The sequence below is a fragment of the Acromyrmex echinatior genome, chromosome 17, assembly GCF_024713525.1.
Source record: "Acromyrmex echinatior isolate Ae372 chromosome 17, ASM2471352v2, whole genome shotgun sequence".
Lineage (NCBI taxonomy): Eukaryota > Metazoa > Arthropoda > Insecta > Hymenoptera > Formicidae > Acromyrmex > Acromyrmex echinatior.
Window position 1 is genome coordinate 6,045,411 of NC_141868.1, and position 19,527 is coordinate 6,064,937.

Consider the following 19,527-nt stretch of genomic DNA (forward strand, 5'->3'; position numbering starts at 1 on the left):
AAGAGAGAAAGGATTAAAAGGGCAAGGGAAGAAGAGGGGGAGGAGGAGAAACAGGGTAATTAAACATGTCGCATCTAAGAAATGCGATGATCGCCGGCGGCTGGTCGACGAAGACGATGTCAGTGACGGCATCGTCGACGGCGGCGGCGACGTCAGTGGCAAGACAGAGTACCGGCAGCGGCGGCGGGGCGCTGATTGGCCGAGGGGTAGGGATGGTGGACGCGCCGCCGGTGTCCTCCGCACCGATGCTACTCCAGCCGGTTATTCCGTGTCGCGGCATGGCATCGAGCGCAGCGACGACAGCGGCGGCGGCGGCGGCGGCGGCGGCGAGTTCGCGCGGCAAGGTCCTCACCGAGGACAACGTCTTTGTGAACCTGCGCAAAATGGAGTACGCGGTGCGCGGGCCGCTGCTCATCAGGGCGCTGGAGATCGAAAAGGAGCTGCAAAAGGTAAGGGACAAATTAGCCCAGTCGGCCAAATTTGAGAAAAACTGCAGCGTATCTTGCCAAGCGTCTGCAACACATTTGGCAGAAACGACGATGAGGTGATGCAAAAGAGCTGTTAACTTAATTGGCGTTCGCAAAAAATTGGCGGCAGCAACAATGTATAAAATAATTGTAAACCGGAGCGAGCGACCCGTCAAGGGCGACGACTCGCCACTCTAAGGCGGAATAGAATCCCCTCCGAATACGAGTCTCTAAAAAAAAAGGAACCATATATATAGTAGCGACACAGAGTTGTATGGGACGCTCGTAGCAGTTACATCGAATGTAAACTGAACAAGCGTAAACGAAAGGAGGGCGAGAGGGATGGAAGAGGGATGGGCTTGGTGATAGAATGGAGGTTGTCATGGTGAAACGCCAAGTATCGAAGGCGAAAGACGAGGAGGAGAGGAGGGGGAAATAATCGCTAATTGAGGCTCTAATTGTGAAGTGTGAATAACTGAGGATGAAATGCGCTTTTGAGGATGAAATGCGTCAAGATTGTACTCTATTTTCTACATTCGAGAGATAAGATAAGCACAATATCTAGATTTATATGAGAAAAGGAGGAAAATATATTGGATTATATATTGGATTATTCTTCGTATTCAAAAAAACTTTTTGCAAAAATTTTTCATTGATTGCGAAATTTTCATTACAATTATATCATTCGCTAGAACAAAGTTTTAGCTTTAAGAATCTGATTTTTTATATATAAATTTCGGTATGATGATTTTTATCGGAGTTATGAGCAATCAAAATCAGAATGTTCCTTTATTTAACTCGCTAATAACTCAGGAATAAAAAAATCATAGGAACATTAAAAAAAAAAGATTTTGTAGGGAAAACTTCAAGCTTTCACGATAGTCGAACATTTTCGTAAATTTTTTTTGGGCACGTGAGAGATCCCCAAAGTCAAAAGAAAATTTTTCATCTTTTTCAGGTTGTAGTTTTTTAAATGTAAAAATTACCAAACTCACAGAAACTCAAAAAATATAGTAATCTTTCGAAAGTAGAGATTTCAAGAGCTTTAAAACTTTTTTTTAAATTTAAATTTCGTTCATTTTTCACGAAGATATGTTGTATATACAATTTTGAATTAAAAAATATGAACTTTTTTCCCCGACCCAATATATCGCAAGATATCGCTTCGATAGGATGTATTCTTGACATTGAGCAAAAATATAACTAATAAGAAAGGCAACGTTAAAATTGGAGTGTATGTTGGAGGCCTCAGTTTTATACCCATCGCTTTTAATGCGAAGTCACGCGCAACTGTGGAAAAATATTCCACGTATAATAATTTCGTTAAAAATATGGATTCAGATGCTGACTTTATCTATTTAAAAAATCAGTTGTAAATTAGCACATTAGAAGAATATAAGTTTAAAAATTAGAGGAACATAATATACAGGGTGTCTCACAATTACTGTACAATACTTTAATGGCATATCATGAAGACAAAGTAAATTTTAAACGCAGTACAATTTAAACAATAAACAAGATTTTGACTTTTAATCAGGTCATTATCAATAGAATAAAAGATCCTAGTACGAAAATGTCGAGCTCGTAATTGATCTGTTCGACTTGCTTACACTTTTTTTACACTTTTTCTCCTTAAAATGATATATATATATTATATATATATATATATATATTTAACGCTGAAAAGAGAGAAAGCGAAGATGCTGAATGTAAAAAGTGTAAGCAAGTCGAACAGACCTAACAATTCCTGACTGTATAACTGATCAAATATATCCAGAATATCACATAGAATTGCACGCTGAGATCCATTGTTACACTGACACGTGTTATTAATAACAGACTGATGAGCATGTTTATATAACTATGGTTCTTAATTAAGCGCGAATTTTACGCGTTATCCTTTATCGATTATAATTCAAAACATTCATTTTTTTATGTTTTCGTATCAGAATATTTTACTTTACTTCCAGAATATGTTATTCATACACAAATATTGTACAGTAATTGTGAGACATCCTGTATAGCAAGTAAATAGAAACAATGGAACAACATCTAAATTATTTACGTCCAAGCATTCATCTTAAGCAATTTATCTTAAGTATTAAAATATTGATGACACATACAAAGATCCCTCTATACTATTAGAATGTAAATCTTTATTCAAATTATATATATATATATATATATATATATATATATATATTTGTTCTACAAATCATAAAATATAGATGAGCGCAACGTGGAACATCTAAATTACATTAGCACGTAGATATTTATTTAAATTAATTCTCCTGCAGATAATAACATAGACAAGCGCGATATATGTAAATAATATTAACATATAAATATTAAATTATTTGCTCTGCAAATAATAAAATGTAAATGAATGCAACAGAATATCAAAATTAATTAATATATAATATTTTTACTCAAGTTATTTAATGAACATTTAACTAAATTATTTCTTCTACTATTTCTTCTAAATAAAATGGAAATAATTCGAACATATCGCGTGCAATTGTTATCTAAGAAAAGATTAACATATGAGTGTTCGATAATACGTATTGATGACGCGAAATATTTTGTAGTACACATAATTGTAGTTGACACATTTTATCCGCATTCAATCATGTAATCGGCAAGCATTTATGTCGCCTGCAGCATGAGAACGCAATTGCCTCGAACAGCCTCGAACAACTTTCATTTTTATTTCGGTAATCTACTGGCTAGACACATATGGTAATCTCTTATCACATTATTAAACCTGAGAAATGACGTTACTACTATAACGGAAACGTATATACTGTATGAAAATGCAGAGATTGATTTAAAAAAAAAACATTAAAAATTGAAAGTGTCGAAGGCGAGAAGACTAGATATATGTGTGCCATTATCTTCCTGAGTAATGTTTCTTCGTAAACGATATTCTTCCGGAACTGTTTTATGTCGTTTACGGATATACAGGGTGACCTGATTAAACGCATTTCTCTAGAGATGTTTACTTAGGCCACACTGTTCCAATTTTGTTGATTTCAAGATGTTTAGAGTCTCGAAAATGCTATTTTTTAATACTCTCTTATGCATTTCTTTTTAATGCATTAAATACGTTTAAAATTTTTAAATATAGGAGTATCGACCTTTTACAAATGCAAACGACCGGTTTGTTGAGAAAAAAAGAAATGCATTCAATTCAGTGAAGTTACGTGCTAAATAATATTCTCGTATTATGCCTACATTCTCACGTTTCGCTTGACACGTAATTGCATAATGCTCGTCGATGACGTAGTTTTACGAAGTTTACCCAGTTTAGTAGAATAACATTATTTCCTCTAATAAAGGTAGTTTCGAGGTATAAAAATATGTAATATTTTTTTTACTCGAAAATTATTTACTTAATTACTTAATTATTTAATTTTCTTGATGCAAAAATTTAAACTCATATTTTTAAATTTAATTTTTATGTTTTAAAAAATTTGTCATATTTAAACTTATGAAGCTTTCTGAAAAAAATACTTTAACTCTGCTGGCCTGTTCAAATTTATTGTATGATTAAAGATCGGTGTACAGATGATTGTACAGATCGGTGTTATTAAAAAGCTCTAAAAAATTAAAAATTAAAAAATTTCGTAAAAAAAACCTCTCATATGTTTCCTACAGAAATTAGAGAAAAATTTAAAAATCTTCAATTATTGCAGAATTCACACGTATATGAAGAATTTAAAAAAATTCCAACTTATACAAAAAATGTTGAAAAATTTATAAAATTACTACTATTTGAAATTGGATCAATGAAAATAAATCTATTATTAAATAAGAGAAATCATATTTTCGATCAAAGCAGATCTCAATGCTTCGGTGTGAATTCATGTTAAGTATATATTCAATTTTGCAAACGTTTTGAGAGTTTCAAGAATAAAAAAAATTTTCAGAATTAAATATAAAATGACATATACAGAATAGGATTTCTCATATTTAATTAAATTATAAAATTAGAAATTTCAAAGATTCTACAATTTAAACACAATTCTATAAAAAATTCTATGAACAATTATGTATAAAATTATAAAAAGATTTTTCACTAAGATTAATACATAAAAAATAATATATCTTAAGATTTCGGTATTTTTGTAAAAACTGAAATATAATATATACGTTATTATAAGCAATTAAAAGAATATCGCGAATTTCTGTGAATTATAAGTCTCAAGGATTCGAATAAATAATAAAATCTTACTTTCTGTTTGATTTCAAATAAATCTTGCTTCAACAAAATTTTGATTTATGTATGAAAAAAATGCATGTAATTTTATATGGAAATTATATGTCTATGACCGGAAAATTACTTAAATATGATTTCCAATCACATTTATGTAATTTAAGTAATCGCTAAAAAGTTCGGAAATGTTTGAAAAATAAGTACGTGGATTGCATTAGGATTTAAGCTTGTTTTTCTTTGCAGGGCGTTGATAAACCTTTCAAGGAAGTAATCAAAGCGAACGTGGGCGATGCCCACGCGATGGGTCAGCAGCCTATCACGTTCCTGCGGCAAGTACTCACTCTGACAGTCTCGCCGAATCTGTTGGATGATCCGAGCTATCCGGAAGACGCGAAAGATCGTGCCAGGTTGGTCCTGGGAGGTTGCAAGGGCGGCAGCGTTGGCTCGTACTCAGAATCGGCTGGCATTGAATGTATTCGCAAGCATGTTGCACAGTACATCCAGGAACGCGATGGCGGTATCCCTTGCGATTATCACAATGTCATCCTCTCGAATGGTGCTTCTGATGGTATCAAGGTACTTAGATTTCAATTATCTCTTTATTATTCGAAACATTTGAAAGCAATCTAGTTATTTAGTAATGTTTTGGCATGCAACACCCAGAGAGAAAGATTTCTTCGATTTAAAGAAATGTTTTTTGCTATTCGATTAAAGAAAAAATTTCTTTGATTTGTGAACGTTATTTCTTTGATTTAAATATTATTTTTTTAAATCAAATAAATTTTATTTTATTTAAAAAAATAAAGTTAAATAAAAAGTTTAAATCAAAGAAATGACGTTCACAAATAATAGAAATTCTTTAACCGTGTATAACAAAGAAACATTTATTTAAATCGAAGAAACCTTTTCTCTGGGTGAAGAATAGTAAGTTTACAAATGTCAAAAGTCAAAACGAAAAGTGATGTTAAAGAATATTTAAAAAAATGAAAGTCTTTGCGATCTCAAATATGTTAAAGTCCAATTTTTCTATATAATAATAAGCATATAAAATTATTTTATGCGTATAGAATATATACAATATTTATGTATTAGACCAGTGTTTTTCAACCTCCTTTAATTTACAACACATTTATAAATAACGTGCCAAATTTGTCGAGATACATCATTAGAGATGCACATGCTTCTGCAGCATAGATCTTTTGTCCAACACGACAGTTAAAAATAAATAAAATTAAATTCTAGAGTTTCTATTGTTTTATCTTATTGTTTTAAAAGTAATTTTATTGAATTGACGATATTGTTTTAGTTCAAGTGAGAGTAAACATGATTTAATAAGAATAAATATAACTTAGATAACTTTTATAATTTAAAAAATATTTTTTATCTTGCATGTTATAATCGTTTTTTATTTCTATACTTTTTTGCTTCTTTTTATTTTCTCTAGAATTTTCATGGCACTAGTTGAAAAACTTTACATTAAACAATGACTTTTATGTATGCAATGCATAGCATATAAAATTGGCATTTTAACTTGGATATTTTGAATAAAAACAGACTGACAGTACAATGACGCTATATTACCTTTTTTTTAAATATATTCTTATCTAATTCTGAATTTTCTCTTTCCAGTCATTCCTGAAACTATTCAACGAAAGGATCAATAATAAACCATCCGGCATTCTGATCCCAATTCCGCAGTATCCTCTGTATTCGGCGACCCTGGCGGAGTTTGGACTCGCTCAAATCGGGTACTATCTGGATGAAGATAATAAGTGGTCGCTAGAAGTCAGCGAGCTGGAACGAACATTAAGAGAAATCAAGAATACATGTAATCCTCGCGTATTGGTGGTGATCAATCCTGGTAATCCAACCGGTCAAGTATTGACTCGTAAGAACATCGAAAACGTCATCCGCTTCGCCCATAAACATCATCTGTTCTTACTGGCCGACGAGGTCTACCAGGACAACATATACGACAAAGACAGCGCATTCCATTCTTTCAAGAAAGTCATGACGGAGATGGGCGAGCCGTATTCGAAGATGGAACTGGCATCGTTTATGTCCATCTCAAAAGGTACGCGAAAAAAGAGTTTCGGAATCGAAACATTTAGCGATAAGAATCGCTAAAAACAATTTATTTAAAATATTAGACTTTCAAGACAATTTAATCAAGGGACATTGAATTCTTAAATTATGTCCGCAATAATATATTGATTTAGTTGAAACGTTGAACAGGAATATGTGATTTGAAAAATTATTGAATTTTGATTATCAAGTTAAATTCATGAATAGATTTCTTGGAAAATTTCAGAAGCATTCCGGGCATTTCGTTTTTTCAGGATATATGGGTGAATGCGGGATCCGTGGCGGTTACGCCGAAATTATCAACATGGACCCGGAAGTGATGAAGGTGCTATTGAAGTCAATCTCTGCGATGCTGTGTCCTACCGTGCTCGGCCAGGTCGTGATGGATGTTGTGGTGAATCCGCCGCGACCGAATGAGCCATCGTATGAGCAATTCCAGAAAGAGAAAAAGGAAACTCTACTGTCTCTAGCAGAGAGATCGCAGCTCGTCGTCAATACACTCAATAGTATTCCAGGATATAAGGTGACTGTCCTTAGGATAGTCAAGAAAAACTACGCTCGACAGAGTTTTTACAATATCTTTGTTTTTCCTTTTCAGGCGAATCCGCCGATGGGCGCGATGTATGTATTCCCGCGTTTCGAGTTACCGCCAAAAGCAATTGAGGCGGCGCGAACGAAAGGTCAAGAACCAGACGTCTTCTACGCATTCAAACTGCTGGAGAGTACTGGGATTTGTGTAATCCCTGGTTCGGGCTTCGGCCAGATACCCGGTACATACCATTTCCGGACCACGATACTGCCGCAAAAAGAGAAAATCAAAACAATGCTTGAAGCACTAAAGCAATTCCACATCAAGTTCCTTAAGGAATATAGTTAAATATAATATATTTTTGATTGAAAAAAATTGAGATTATAAAGAATTGGAATAGGAATAATAAGGAGTAACCGCATGGGGCTGTGCATATCTGCGTGAGGACTAATTTCCGGTCCAAACGCATCGCGAATGAAATATTTTTATTACGATTAATAACTCATTATTGAGAGACAATTCGCATACGATATTGTTATTGAGTTGTGTTTGTGTAGAAATCGTGACGAAACTTTAAATCGATGTATGTAAATGTAAATGTAAATCATTGCTGAAGGATATCTGTAAATATCTGATAGTTATATCGTTATGCCGACAACGGTCGATATTATATTATACATACAATAGTCAACAAGAAGAGAAATTGAATATTGTTGCAGTCAATCTGCTGTATTTTTTGCGATTTCCTATTCCTTCCTATCGACTTTCAATTAAGTAAATATTAATTTTTCCTTTTTTAATTGATTTTTTTATTCCTTGCAATTCGACAACATATATACAGAATAAACTTCTGCTGTGGAATATCAATTCTCTCTAATGAGAACAATATTTAATAATGTTAAAGGACTCCTTAATATTTAACAAATTAGAAATAAGAACATAAGGGCAAGTAGGAGCGCGCTCTTTGTGCGCTCCTTCTTTCCCTTACATTCTTTAATTTAATTAATTCTCTCTTTTTTCCCGCTTTTTTATTCTAAATTGATTAATTCGTAAAATCCTTGCGAAAGATACGACGATTAAAGAGAAAGAAAATAAGGAGAAAGAAAGTAATAAGAAGAAAACTATAATACATATATATTAATTAAAATAATATAATTAAAATTGAATGTGCGCGCATTATACATAAATTAAAAAGAAAATTGAGAGAGACGCTAGTAATTATTTCTTGTTCTCTCTCAATACGAATCACACGTAGATTTACCAAGTGCAAATATTTCTTAAGCTAGTAAAATACATACACAGTCTATATCACTATTTACAGTACTTGCTATTTACCAATCGTATTGATTGAACTAATCAAAGGTCCATGGCGAGCCTTTCTATCTCCTCAACGAAGAACTTCATATCAGCTTCCGTTAGTCCCGAGTTCTGCAGCACCAATCTGAAGAAATTGGGCATATTTCTCAATGTCTGATATGTAATCAACATTGTCCCTGCTCGTACCATGCGTTCCTTAATTATTGGCGCGATCTGCAACGATTTCATCAAAAATCAAGACATACAAATTAACAAAATAGAAGAAAATAAATTATAAATTCAAAATAGTACAAAAGCTCAAAAAACCGTGATGTGTTAAAAATAACCACTTTAATTAACAATATAAAAACAATCAGGATGTTGAGTCTATTATCTCATCAATCCAAATAGAATAAAAATGATTCGCTTCTCCTACAACACAAAAGTTGCAACAATGCTGCAACTTTGCAGCAATATTGCAGCGTTATTACTGCAAATTCTATATAGGTTAATTCTCCTAATTCATTAGTTTGCGTCTGTAAGTGTCATCAACAAAAACGCGCTTAGATTAAATAGAGTCGAGTGTTGCACCTTGTGAAGCGCCTGCTCGAGTTCCTGGCCGGTCAGGTGCCTCTTCGACGGCGGAATGTAGCGGAAGCAAACGTTGATGCACTCCGGCTCGACGAGCAAGTGCCAGCCATCGCGTGTCCTGATGAGATCGGTAAAGTGGCGCGAAAGCGCGAACAAGCGGTCGACGTGGGCCTCGAGGCCGCGCGTGCCTTTCGCCTTCCACATGTACCAGAATTTGACGACGTCAGCGCGGCGGCCACATTGCACGTGGCGATCACCGCAATCGAACGACGCGTCGTAGAACTTGTCGTTCTGGAAAAGGTAGCTCGCCCCGCAACCGTGTGCCGCTTGTAATAAACCTAAGAGTGAAACTCCGTTTATAAATTTATCGCTTACGCAATGTTCCTCCAGAATATATAAAAAAAAGATACTTGAGATTTTAAAATAATTTTTTTTCGCGATTACGATTCAAAATATTGAAAAGTTACGAATTAGAAATAAAATATTGATAAAATAATATATATAAAAAATATAACAAAATTATCTTAAGTGATTAACTTATAAATTAATTAATTAAATTAATTAAAATTCACACATTATATGATATTTTAATTTTAAGATAAGATCATCTCGTTATTAAAATATAAATTAGATATGAAAAGAAAGAGCATAAAGAACCACAGCACAAGATGTAGTTAGTGATATTTAATTATTCTTGCATTACGAATTACAATAAAACATTAAACGTTTCGGCCACAATCTGGCCATCTTCAATAAAATTAATAATATTCTTAAGACGCAGAGTTACATCAAGTTGGAATCAAATTCAACCCTCGTGTGTTATAATTGTAAAGATCGTGTTTGCATCAAAGCGACGTTGCTTCATATAATGTTAAAACGTCAGAAGTCATGTAGTAAAAAGTGTAGAACGAGAATTTCCAGATTCTAATTTACAATAATTTATTTTATTATTAATATCTTTTAAAACGGAATATAAAACAAAGGAAACATTACCTGTTTTACAGCAAAATAATCGATGAATTACAAGTATACTCATTTCACAGATAGAAATTTGTCGTGACACTATGTGTTGTTATTGGTCGTATCACATATTTTTCGGCTATTTATATCCATGAGTCAAATAGTTTAGAAAGTTCTAGATACTATTATTTATTAAGTGCGAGAAAGATCTTTCTTTAGAAGAGGAAGATAAACATCAGGCAAACCTTCAGTATCACTTTGTTTATTGATCCCACTTATTTGGTTTTTAATGTGTATCATTTCTGAAATTCTTCGTTTCATCAATGATGAATGATGATGTTCTGTATCTAAAATTTTAATGTTATCCCAATCAAAATCATGCATTTCATTCACACGGTGACGTGAAACAACTGATATCTCAGAAGTAGATTTCTTAATATCAATCTAATATCTATTCTTTAATACGAGTTTTTAATTTTCTCTTAGTTTGGCCAATGTATGACGATTCGCAATTCGAACAATTAATTTTATAAACTACCCCACAATGGTCATCCTTAAGCAAGGGATCCGTTCCTGTTTGAATAATTGTATTTAATTTATTCATCGGTTTATAGGCTATATTAAATCCATGAATATGTGCAAGTTTTTTGAATTTCTCAGAAACCTTACTTAAGTATGGTATCGTAAAAAATTTTTTCTTGTTGGAATCATAATCATTATTTACTTCACGATTTTTTTCTGGATTAGTTCTATTTTCCAAAGTTTTTATTCTATTATTAATTGTCGAAAATAAGAATTTGAGAGGATAGCCATTATTGAGAAGAGTGTGAATTAAATCCGAAATGTTCTTTTCATGAAATTTGGGATGGGACAACATTAAAATGTGAATATAAAGTGTGAATGAAATGCATGATTTTGATTGGGATAACATTAAAATTTTAGATACAGAACAATCATTGATGAAACGAAGAATTTCAGAAATGATACACATTAAAAACCAAATAAGTGGGATCAATAAACAAAGTGATACTGAAGGTTTGCCTGATGTTTATCTTCCTCTTCTAAAGAAAGATCTCTCTCGCACTTAATAAATAATTCTAGAACTTTCTAAACTATTTGACTCATGGATATAAATACCCGAAAAATATGTGATACGACCAATAACAACACATAGTGTCACGACAAATTTCTATCTGTGAAATGAATATACTTGTAATTCATCGATTATTTTGCTGTAAAACAGGTAATGTTTCCTTTGTTTTATATTCCGTTTTAAAAGATATTAATAATAAAATAAATTATTGTAAATTAGAATCTGGAAATTCTCGTTCTACACTTTTTACTACATGACTTCTGACGTTTTAACATTATATGAAGCAGCGTCGCTTTGATGCAAACACGATCTTTACAATTATAACACACGAGGGTTGAATTTGATTCCAACTTGATGTAACTCTGCGTCTTAAGAATATTATTAATTTTACTGAAGATGGCCAGATTGTGGCCGAAACGTTTAATGTTTTATTATAATTCGTAATGCAAGAATAATTAAATATCACTAACTACATCTTGTGCTGTGGTTCTTTATGCTCTTTCTTTTCATATTTTTGAAATTATAACCACATTCATTTTTTACATTTTATATAAATTAGAGTATGAATTAAAAAACATACAAATAAAATTTCTCTATAAAAAATAAAGTATAAAGTACAAGGAAAGATATAAGAATAAAGAGGGAGACCTTCATGACGAAGCAACAGGGTGGAACACTGCTGTGGCGCGGCCAGCAGCTTGTGAGGGTTCCAGGTGACGGAGTCGGCGAACTGAATGCCGTCCAGGAGGCCACGGTACGTCTCGGAGATAAGTGCACCTCCACCCCACGCGGCATCCACGTGGAACCATAGTTCATGTTTCCTGCAGACTTCTGCGATCTCTCTCAGGGGATCAAACGCGCCTATCACGGTAGTTCCCGCAGTGGCGGATACCATAAGCGGCGCGGCGCCCTCCTCGACGGCTCGGGCGATTTGAGCCTCCAGATCAGAGACCATCATTTTGCCACGAGAGTCGACCTTGACTAGATATACGTTATCATAGCCGATTCCCAGGAACGCGGCGAGCTTCTTCACAGAATAGTGCGCATCCTCCGAAGTAAACACCACCAGTCGTGGCATCTGCGATAATCCGGATTGCTTCAGATTCGGATATCTATAAATTAATAACCTTTTAAATATAGCTTAAACTTTTTAAAAATAGCTTAACTTTACTGTTATTTATTATTTTAAATTAATAACATTATCACTTTATTCATTTGATCCCAATGGCAACATATGTAATAATAATTAATTGAATAATTATCAATATACAAATACTTAAATATGTTAAAAATTCAATACAAAAAAACAAGAACTTCAGTGGATTATTTTTAACACAAATACAAATTGTGTTATTTTTACTGTGTATACAAGATGTCCCAGAATAACCGCTAAATATAATATATCGTGTGCTGATAGAACGGACTAAAGACGGACTGAGAAGAAAAATCCTCTATCATTTTGCAATTTTCACAATAATTAACAAGAATATATTACCCAGATAGCTAAACATTACAGCTGAACGGGCCTAAAATAAAATACTGTATATACTGTGATACGTGAGTGTAACATGCGTATACGATGTAATGTTTCAGAGCTTTAACTCTGCAACGTACGGTTACTGTGCCGTATAAATGCTATCTGAATAATGGCGATGTTGTGCCACAATATGTACAGTAGCGTTTCTCTCTGTAGGCACCTTTGATGTTAATATTGGCCAAAATGGAGTGCGCATGTGTGAAATAAGTAAGTTATCTAGCGTTGCCACGGTTACCACTTTCTTTTTTCATTCATTTTTCACTTTGTCAAAATTCCTCGCAAAACTTACAAGATTTATTCACATCACAATCCAACGAATTCGTTGAAGTGAGTAAGTGCTATTGTAGGAACATATTGGAGCATGCGACGCGAATAAATCTAATATTGCAATGAAATAATTTAAACTTTATGAAAATTAATAAAAAGAAACTGTAAATATATTAAAAAATAAAGAAAAAACATAGAAAAATTAAGAAAAATATTAAATTAACTTAAAAATGTATATTTGTATAAAGAAATATTATGTAATTATATATCTATGAAAATATTATGAGAAAGCTGATATAAAAAAAATTTATATATATATATATATATATATATATATATATATATGTTCAAAAAGTAAGTTTAAAATATAATAAATAAAAAGAAATCTTTCTTGTTCGATTTTCTATGTTACTTTTGTTCACTTTTTCACTTTATCACTTTTTCATAAAAATTAGACCAATCTCTCGAGATTTCTCACACAACATTTCACCAAATCGACAATACACGTAATACTTCCCTCTAAATTTCTACTCTGAATGTATGCTTGAAAGAAATGTTTAAGTGGAACATTGAAACGCTTATTTAAATAAAGAGAGAAAGAAAAAGAGAGAAAGCAATAAAAAAAAGGACGAAAAGAGACGGGACAACTTACTTATTTCACGCATGCGCATTCATTCATTTTGACTAACACAAAATCAGGAGAGTTGCGCTATTGTATACAGGGTTAGTTAAGTATGTTGCCATACTCAACAGAGATTCTTTGGTTTATTTCAAGTAAAAAAGTCCATATAAACATGCTTTAGTTTCCAAAATACAGATGAATGTTCGCAAATATTTGACAAAACGGTAAATTGCGTTGGAGATATTTTCCTGCATAAATATGCCTTACTTCACGTGAATTATCATTCGCACAACCATAAACAAAGTGACAAAGTCAAAGTCAAAGTCAAAGTCACAAAATCAAAAATAGACTTCAGATTAAAAATAGTTTTGATATTACTGCGGTTCAGTTAGCTTGTACATACGTTTTCGGGCCAAATTGTTTCAATCTATCAAAATTGGTCATTTCATCATGTCTAAGTTTATAAATTTTGAAATGGCAGACATGCACTTTGTCTACGGTCTTGCAAATGGTAGGTCACGTGAGGCAAAGCATATTTATGCAGAAAGATATCCCCAACGCAATTTATCATGTCGTAAAACATTAGCGAATATTCACCGCTATCTTTGAGAAAAGGGTTCTTTCTTAAGGAATGGCCTGTTTTTGTTTTTCTGTTTTTGACTAGTTCAACTTGTATTTCTTTCAAATAAACAGATTATTACTATACGTTTACATTTTTTTATTTCGGAAACTAAGCCGTTTAAGACATATGTTTACATAGACTTTTTTACTTGAAATAAACCAAAGAATCGCTCTGTTGAGTATGGCAACATATTTAACTAACACTGTATACTGTGATTTTATAGCTAATATGCAGTTACGTTGTAGCAGCACGTTGACGACATGATGAATAATTATACGAATTTTCTTTTTGGTACAGCACGCTAAGCGTACAATCCTGTTATGGCAGGTAAAATTTTTATTAGTTTTTATTCTTGGAGCCTAATTATGAGAACTCATCACCATTGGCTGTATTCAGCAGACTCAGCTATTAAGGTTCCTAAGTAGTATCATAACTACATTGAATCATGACGTCAGAAGCGAGAAATGACACGTTAATTTTTATTACGTTCCATTTATAAAGACAATTTAGATAAAACAAAATGATGAGATTGCTTTAAAACATTTGTAAAAATGGGTGAAAAAACTATACTTATCTTTCCCACCCCCCGACAGTCAATAAATAATCGTAAAAAGTGATAAAAGGCACATTAAGTGCTTTTATTCAATGTGTATAGCTTATTTTCACTTACACGTGCCTTTTATGATTATTTATTGACTGTCAAGGGGCGATAAGCACAGTTTTAGCTCATTTTTACAAATGTTTTAAAGCAATCTCATCATTTTATTTTATCTAAATCTAATCTCTTTTATCTAAATCGTAATAAAAATTAACGTATCATTTCTCGCTTCTGACGCCACGATTCAATATAGCTGTTATGATTATTCAGGAGCCTTAAATTTGCTAAACTCAAATATTTTATGAAAAAAAAAAGAAAAATAATTTTTTACTGAGAAATCTCATCATATTGCACCATTTATCCTATTCGACGTGATTTTTTAACTCGAAAAATTGAACTGTGTCCTTCTATAGAGACTTCTCAGTGAAACATTTTTTTTTCTTTTCTTTCTTTTCTTTTTATAAAACCGCAGATAGCACAAAGAATTCAAAAAGAATTTAGTGATATGCCATCAATTCTGAACTCATTTTCAAATGCAAAAAGAATTCTTTTTCTGAAAAGAATTTTCTGAGAAGAAATTCTTTTTGAACTCTTTTGAACTGTCTGTGATATCTGGGATGCCTGCGTTCAGCAAACTTCCCAGTCAGGAATGATAATGAAATCGAATTGATGTTCGATTCGATGTTGATTTAATGCTTTCAATGTTGAACGATGTCGAATCGACATCAATTCGATGTTGATTCCATTTCTAACTGGGTTGAATCTGTTGAACGCAGCCAATGGTGATGAGATGAGTTCCTATAATTAGACTCCAAAAACGAAAACTAATAAAAATTTTATGCTGTAACAGGATTGTACTCTTGGCGTGCTATTTTATTTTATAAAAGAAAATTTGTATTGTTCATCATGCTGTTACAACGTAACTGCGTGTCAGCTATAAAGCATAACGCATAGTTAACATGTTGTTTGCATGATTTATTTATTACGAATTTCAACACATGATGTCTTACATGAGTGTAACATGCACAGTATAACATTTGAAGTCTTTACGACTTCGCAACGTTAATGTGCCGTATAAATGTTATCTGTGTAATTACAAAAAATTGCCGAATGTTGGTTTTCAATAATTCTTCATTCAAGTACTATCAACTTTACATAAAAATAGCAAGAGACAAAAATTGTTTATTTTCTCCTCATAGAGCGCTAAGAATTCTTTTCGAATTTTTTATCAACTCGTTAGTACTACATTTTTTTATATTAACAACTATTTTTACCAACTTAGGAAAATGAGATACTAAAATATTCTGAAAAAATTCTCAGAACTTTATGAGAAGAGAATAAACAATTTTGTCTTTTGCTGTTTTTTTTGTAAAATTGATAGCTCTTGAGTAAAAAGTTATTGAATATGAATATTCAACTATTTTTATTAATTATTGCAAAATCTTATTAACTATTGCAAAAATTGCAAAATGGTTTCGACTTAGTTTAGTTTGCTTTACCTACTCATGAAATATTTGATGGTCATTTTGGAACACCCTGTATAATGAAATCCATAATTTCTTAATAATATACCTTGAGAAATAACTAGTAAATAATCACCTATGGTGACGCGCCAAATTGATGGCGTATCCGTTCGCCATGGAGCCTCCAGGACAGAAGAGACCCTCACCTTCTTGCCAGCTGATGATGGCGCGCATCTCTCGCAGAACATCCTCCTCCATCAGAGAGAACACTGGAGATACCTCGTAGGTATAGACGGATGGATTGAGTGCATCGGTCAGCCATTGACCCAGCAACCCATACGGGTCCAGGCTAGAGAACAATTGGTTCACGAAATGCGGATGGCTCGTTTTCACGCTGTACTTGATGATGTCGCGTGTCAGCGTCAGCAATTTCTCATGACTGACACCCTCGGCTGGCAATGAGAGGTCGACTACGGAGCGTAAATCGTAAGGATCAACCCATTCAACCACGCGATCTTTCCCAGATGTGGGCTAGACAGAAAATACGATAATAAATGAATAAAAGATTACAAAACTTTAATTCTATGTAGACATATTTTTATCTTTGTTTTGACTTTTATATTTTATTTAATGTCAAACTCATTTTACGTACATTAAAATTTGTTTGTTTGGCTCGTAGCCCTTCTTAGCACAATTTTTTTTATTTAAAAGATTCCATATAATTTTAATATATTTATAATAATATATTTATAGTACCTTAGTTTGACGTTTAATCACGTTAAATATTTAACGTTAAAGAATAATATTAAAAAGTACAAGGAATTTAAAGTAAATTTTATGTAAAATTTCTATTAAGGAAAAACTATTTTCTTGAATTCCTCGAAGAATTAATAAATATATTCGCAGAATACGCCACATTTCTTAAGTATGGGAGACAATGCGGTTCTTGCTAAAGATTGCGTTTTTTCTCGATATGTGTCCCTGATCGAGTCACTTAATGTAATCTACGTTTACTTTACTGAAAAGTACAGCACATACATGATAATAAGATTAATACTGGCAATTTAATTGCCGATGAGTCATTCGCTATTATTATAATTTGCTACTAATACTACCATTATGCTTGTTAAACAGCGTAAAATCTGTATTTGTAATGAATGGAATAGCATTAAATACACATAAAAATGTAACGTTAATCGCGCATTAATCACCTCCGCGCAACATCTACAATGTCGACTATTAAGGTCCTTATTGATTATTAACCATTTGTGACGTTAAATAGGAATAGAAATCTGGTACCAGAAAGTATGTTTTTCCACTGTAGATTCACTTATCTTTGGTAACATTGCGAAATCACGCAATCGTGGATTTTGATATCGTTGCAATAATAATGACGATAGCGTGATAACGTTCTCTATAGAAACAGATACGTAAATTCACATATTCAGATAGAATAGATTAATGCTCTATTCTATCTATGTTTTATCTGATGCATTGCAGATGTTATGAATATGAAAAGCAATATAGAATATAAAGCATATTTATATAATTTATATGCAAATCATATTTACCTGAAAAATATAAATAAATATATATAGATATATTTATTTATATTTATCACTAATCGTATTAATGCTTTAAAATTTCCATAACTAGTATTTGCGAGTCCAATGTACTTTAAATTAAGTATCTTAAAGTTACATAATTAAACAATTTTTTCTTATTTTGAATCAACGCAAGAAATATATATCACTTAAAATTATGTAAAATTGTGAAAAATATTTGTTACAATTTTTTACAACGTAGTTCAAGAAAATATCTGAGTCTAGACTTGCAAATACTTTTATTAGTTATACATATTAAACGATAATAACAATAACTAATTATACTAAAAACTCTTACAATTTTTGTACAAACAAAACTATAAAAAATAATTGAATTCTTTACACACTAATTACCGCGTTGACTCTTGATTGCTTGTGAATCTTTTTCTTATTATTTTTTATTATTTTATATATATATTTTAATATAAATTACAAATTTAATTTACATGTGTATAAAATATTAATATAAATAACACACATATATATATATATATATATAAAATATAGCAAAAATAGACGTTCTACTCTAATATAAATGCTAAATCTTTTCTCTTTTAATGCCTTTTTCTCTATTTATGTTTAACAAATCTGCATACAAAACACTCCATCATTTACTTACATTTGCAAAACTCGCATTGTTTCATTCAATTAAAATTATCGCGCTCAAATCAATGAATAAATAAATATAGGTGTTCTCTTGAAAGCTCACCTGGAACACGGCACGCTGCAGCACAAGCTCGAAGAAGTCCCTGAAGAGCTTCTCGTGAGCGTCCCGACGCGGCATACTGCGGAAATCCCATTTCTCGATTCCTTGTCGTTCTTCGATGCCATTAACGAGACCCGGCAGATTCGGGATCGGCGAGGGATTCGCTCGTGGATGTTCCTCGGACATCTTCCGCCACGAAGATTCCATGGATGGACCGGCTCTTTCGTGTTTCATTCGCAACGACGTCTCGTCGTTGGAGGTATCCTCATTGGCGGGCATGTCTGTCAAGCGCTAGTCGGTCTGGACCTGCAGCGACGAGAACGGTTTCCTTTATATGTTATGTATTAACACCGTCAATCAAGGACGTCTCCCTCCAGTACTCTCGGCTCTTTCTCGCGGCGCGTTTCCGCCTGTGTTTCTACTGCGTTCGAGTTTCGCGGGCATTGCGGGCAAGCGTTTACTTCAATTCGGTTCGGAGAATTGGGAGTCGGGAATCCCCGGAAAGAAAGTTGCCAGGCGATTTCCTGGGCTAATTCGTATTGAGCTCATTGATAAAGATAATTGTCAAGCTGTGACTCATTCGGGTTATCAAACTTTCTGGATTATCCGAGGATAAATAAACGCCTACGTCAAAGATACACATGCACTTTAATAAAAAAATATGGTAATTAATCATAATTGATTTTCACTCCAATTTCCTTACCAAGAAGTACCGAGCGATCATTAATGATCATTTCTATTGTTTAAATTAATATTATATTTCTTGTGTAAAAGAGATTCCAAGGAACACACTAAGTCAAGAGAAATTCAAAATGACTTTATCTTGAAATTTAAAAATAATGCTTTTTGGATACAAAACTTGAGTGTTTAT

At 32.8% G+C, this 19,527-nt stretch overlaps 2 protein-coding genes across 2 annotated transcripts; one reads left to right on the forward strand and one right to left on the reverse strand.

The window, feature by feature from the left end:
• Window positions 1-59: 59 nt before the first annotated feature.
• LOC105145350 (alanine aminotransferase 1) lies at window positions 60-8,020 on the forward strand. The gene is made up of 5 exons (XM_087415042.1): window positions 60-449; window positions 4,927-5,259; window positions 6,313-6,757; window positions 7,023-7,291; window positions 7,367-8,020. The coding sequence occupies exons 1-5, from the start codon at window positions 66-68 to the stop codon at window positions 7,643-7,645; spliced, it is 1,710 nt and encodes a 569-aa protein (XP_087271168.1). The 5' UTR covers window positions 60-65; the 3' UTR covers window positions 7,646-8,020.
• Window positions 8,021-8,432: 412 nt separating this feature from the next.
• black (glutamate decarboxylase-like protein black) lies at window positions 8,433-18,995 on the reverse strand. Its single transcript, XM_011054832.2, has 5 exons — window positions 18,660-18,995; window positions 16,483-16,877; window positions 11,886-12,349; window positions 9,185-9,522; window positions 8,433-8,827 (listed from the first exon to the last, which is right to left on the reverse strand). Exons 1-5 carry the CDS (start codon window positions 18,933-18,935, stop codon window positions 8,654-8,656), a joined length of 1,647 nt encoding a protein of 548 aa, XP_011053134.1. The 5' UTR covers window positions 18,936-18,995; the 3' UTR covers window positions 8,433-8,653.
• Window positions 18,996-19,527: the final 532 nt, after the last annotated feature.